Raw genomic sequence first — 2,999 nt, forward strand, 5'->3', positions numbered from 1 at the left:
AACTACCATCCCTGTCAAGCTCTTTGCCCGTTCCGGAGGCATGACTACCGGCTCAGCCAAGATCAAGTTAAAGAGCAGTGAGCTGCAGATCATCAAGACAGAATTGACCCAGATCAAGTCCAACATTGATGCTCTCTTGGGCCGCTTGGATCAGATTGCTGAGGAGCAAAAGGCCAACCCAGATGGCAAGAAGAAAGGTGACAACGGCAGTGGTGGTGGCGGTGGCGGTGGCAGTGGCAGTGGCAGCGGTGGCAGCAGCACCAGTATCAGCAGGCCACCCCCACCCCCACACCCGAGGCAGGTATCACCCAGGAAGAACCCCAGACTCGAGATGATGGTGATGAGGAGGGGCTGCTGACGCATAGCGAGGAAGAGCTGCCTGACAGGAGCATTGGCCACCAGCAGGAGAAGGGCATCACTGTCCAAGGCCTCACACCAGGCACCCACTCCCTGGATGCCAACTTGTAGCGGGTACCAGAGGAAAGCTGGCAACAGGCACTCCTGGCCTCCCCATGCATCCCAGGCTGGTACCTCGTCTTCTGCAGGTGGAGTTATTGGCTACCCTTCCCCCCATGCACCCTCCCTGTCTGCACTGTCCAGGCCAGAGGGCAGAGCACAGGGGGTTCCTCACACTCTGCCTCCCCTCCCCAGGACATTCCTAGGCTTGGGGGTTTTCTATAGGTTTGGATGGGTGGGTGGTAAAGGATGGGGACCTTGACAATAAAGAGATTGGATCTAGTCTGCTCTGAAAAAAAAAAAAAAAAGCTTCTATTTCTCATTAGCTTTCACTTGTAAAACCCAAATGCCATGAAAAAGCACTCACGTTTTCCCCTTCAAATCAAATTACCTTTGATCCTTTCAAACAAGTACTCTTGATTCGGTGTGAGGTCTAGATACTGCACAATTGCATTCAGAGTTGGAATGAGAGGGGCTTTGACCAGGGCAGCCTGTTTCAAGCTGGTAATACTAGCTTCTGTTCAAAACAAAACACAGAACACAGATTACCCTTCACAATGGTCTCAGGAAGAGTTTAACATGCTTGTGTGCACACAGCTGGCTCCTCCCTGCCTTCAGTCCTTACACAAGCTAGTGATCTTCCCTGATTCACTCCGATTTCAACATTCCTCTGGAAACATTAGTACCAACTCCCCTTTTGTGTTGCTCTTCCTCCTCAGCACTAACCGAGCAGAAAACAGGAATGAGGGCAGGGATGGGGGGGTCATTGTTGTATCCCAATGCTTAGAAAAGTACCTATATCTAGTACACAGTAGGTGCTTAGTAGGTGTTGATAAATGAAAGCAATAATAGTTTATCTTAATTTGCATTATCTAGTTTACCTACAATTTATCATTTTGGTGGCCAGATTTATAAACACACACCCACACTTACTCCTAAAGAAGCAGCCAAGCCCATTTTAACAAATTTATAAACAATATAAAGATGTTATATGTATAAAAAGACACATGATAGCTTTTAAAATACTAAGGTGAATGAGGCTTCTCATTATGCCAAATATACATTTACCATAGTATTTTCTCTTAAATCTTGAAAGACCACTATGCAAAGAAATTAAATAGCAAAAAAGAAAAATATTTCAAACTGCTTAACCTTATTCATAACACCCATAAAGGAGTTATCTTGCCAGCTCCTTTATACATACTTTATACAATGCAATTAAAATCTGAAAAAGATCTGCATCTAAGATAAAGAACACAGAGAAGCGACAAATTAAAAATATAACACAATTTAAAAATGAATGGGATGGGCCAGGGAGATGGCTTAGTGGAATAAGCGCTTCCCTGACAAGCGCAAGGGCCTGAGTTCAATCCCTGGTTCCGCAAAAAAAAAAAAAAAAAAAAAAAAAAAAGTTCACTGCTAGGGGGCCAGGGAGATGGCTCAGTAGACTAAGCGCTTCCCTGGCAAACTCAAGGGCCTGAGTTCAATCCCTGGTCCCCTCTCCCCCACAAAAAAAAAAAAGAATGGCGCCAGGGAGATAGCTCGGTAGAATAAGCGCTTGCCTGGCAAGCAAAAAGGCCTGAGTTCAATCCCAGATTCTGCAAAAAGAAAAAAGAATGAGGGGGCCGCCCAGATAGCTCAGCAGACTGAAGCACCTGCTTAGGGAGGTGCAGGGATCAGGGTTCGATCCCCAGCATGGTGTGCTGGCCCCGCCCCCAAGGCACACTGAGACGAGGGACTGAGACTGGGTGTGGTGCCGTGCACCTGTAATCCCAGTGCTTGGGAGGCTGAAAACAGGAGAATCACTACAAGTCTGATCTATGTAGTGAGACCCTATAGACCCTGTCTTAAATACAGGAAAAAAGAAAAAGTAAGGGATCTGAAAATGGCAATAAACACATGCAAATGTTTAATGTCATTAAAGGTAGGTAAATGTAGACCAAAAGTATGGTGAGAAGGGCTGGGGAAATGGTGCAGTACAATAAGCGCTTCCTTGGCAAATGCAAGGGCCTGAGTTCAATCCTTGGCTCTGCCAAAAAAAAAAAAAAGTATGGTGAGACACAACTGAAATGACTGCAGGAGACACAGTCAGCAGTGCTGGGGAGGTACAGAGAACATGGGACTCTCACACATGGCTGGTGGGGGTATAAATTGCTACTGCTGCTTCAGAGCAGCCTAGTAGTGCTGCAAGAGGTTATACAGAGTGACTATACGACTGGGAAGTTCCATTCCTAATTATATAACCAAGAGAAATTAAAATGTTAGCTTGCATCAACACTTGTACATGATTGTTCATGGTAGCATTATTTATTGTAGCCAAAAAGTGGAAATAAATCGAATAGTACTAAATTCATGAATGGAAAAAAATTGTAGAAGCATTTTGAAAATTTAACCATAAAAAGAAATAAACAGGGCTGGTGAGATGGCTCAGTGGTCTAAAGCACCTACTTAGAACAAACTTAGCAAACACAGGGACCAAGGTTCAATCCCCCAGCACCACATGCCAGCCAGCCCCGCCCCCTGGTGGGCTGAGCTGGCCACAC

General features: G+C 45.6%; 1 protein-coding gene across 3 annotated transcripts in view; it reads right to left on the minus strand.

The window, feature by feature from the left end:
* Window positions 1-2,999, minus strand: part of Tmem209 (transmembrane protein 209) — a 47,605-nt gene that overhangs the window by 12,982 nt on the left and 31,624 nt on the right. For all 3 annotated transcript variants that reach the window (XM_023702867.1, XM_023702865.1, XM_023702866.1), the window contains one exon: window positions 848-973. In XM_023702867.1, coding sequence (XP_023558635.1) covers window positions 848-973 — 126 coding nt within the window. The remainder of the gene's footprint in view (window positions 1-847; window positions 974-2,999) is intronic.

This window comes from Octodon degus, unplaced genomic scaffold (assembly GCF_000260255.1).
Source record: "Octodon degus isolate 3935 unplaced genomic scaffold, OctDeg1.0 scaffold00160, whole genome shotgun sequence".
Taxonomy (NCBI): Eukaryota; Metazoa; Chordata; class Mammalia; order Rodentia; family Octodontidae; genus Octodon; species Octodon degus.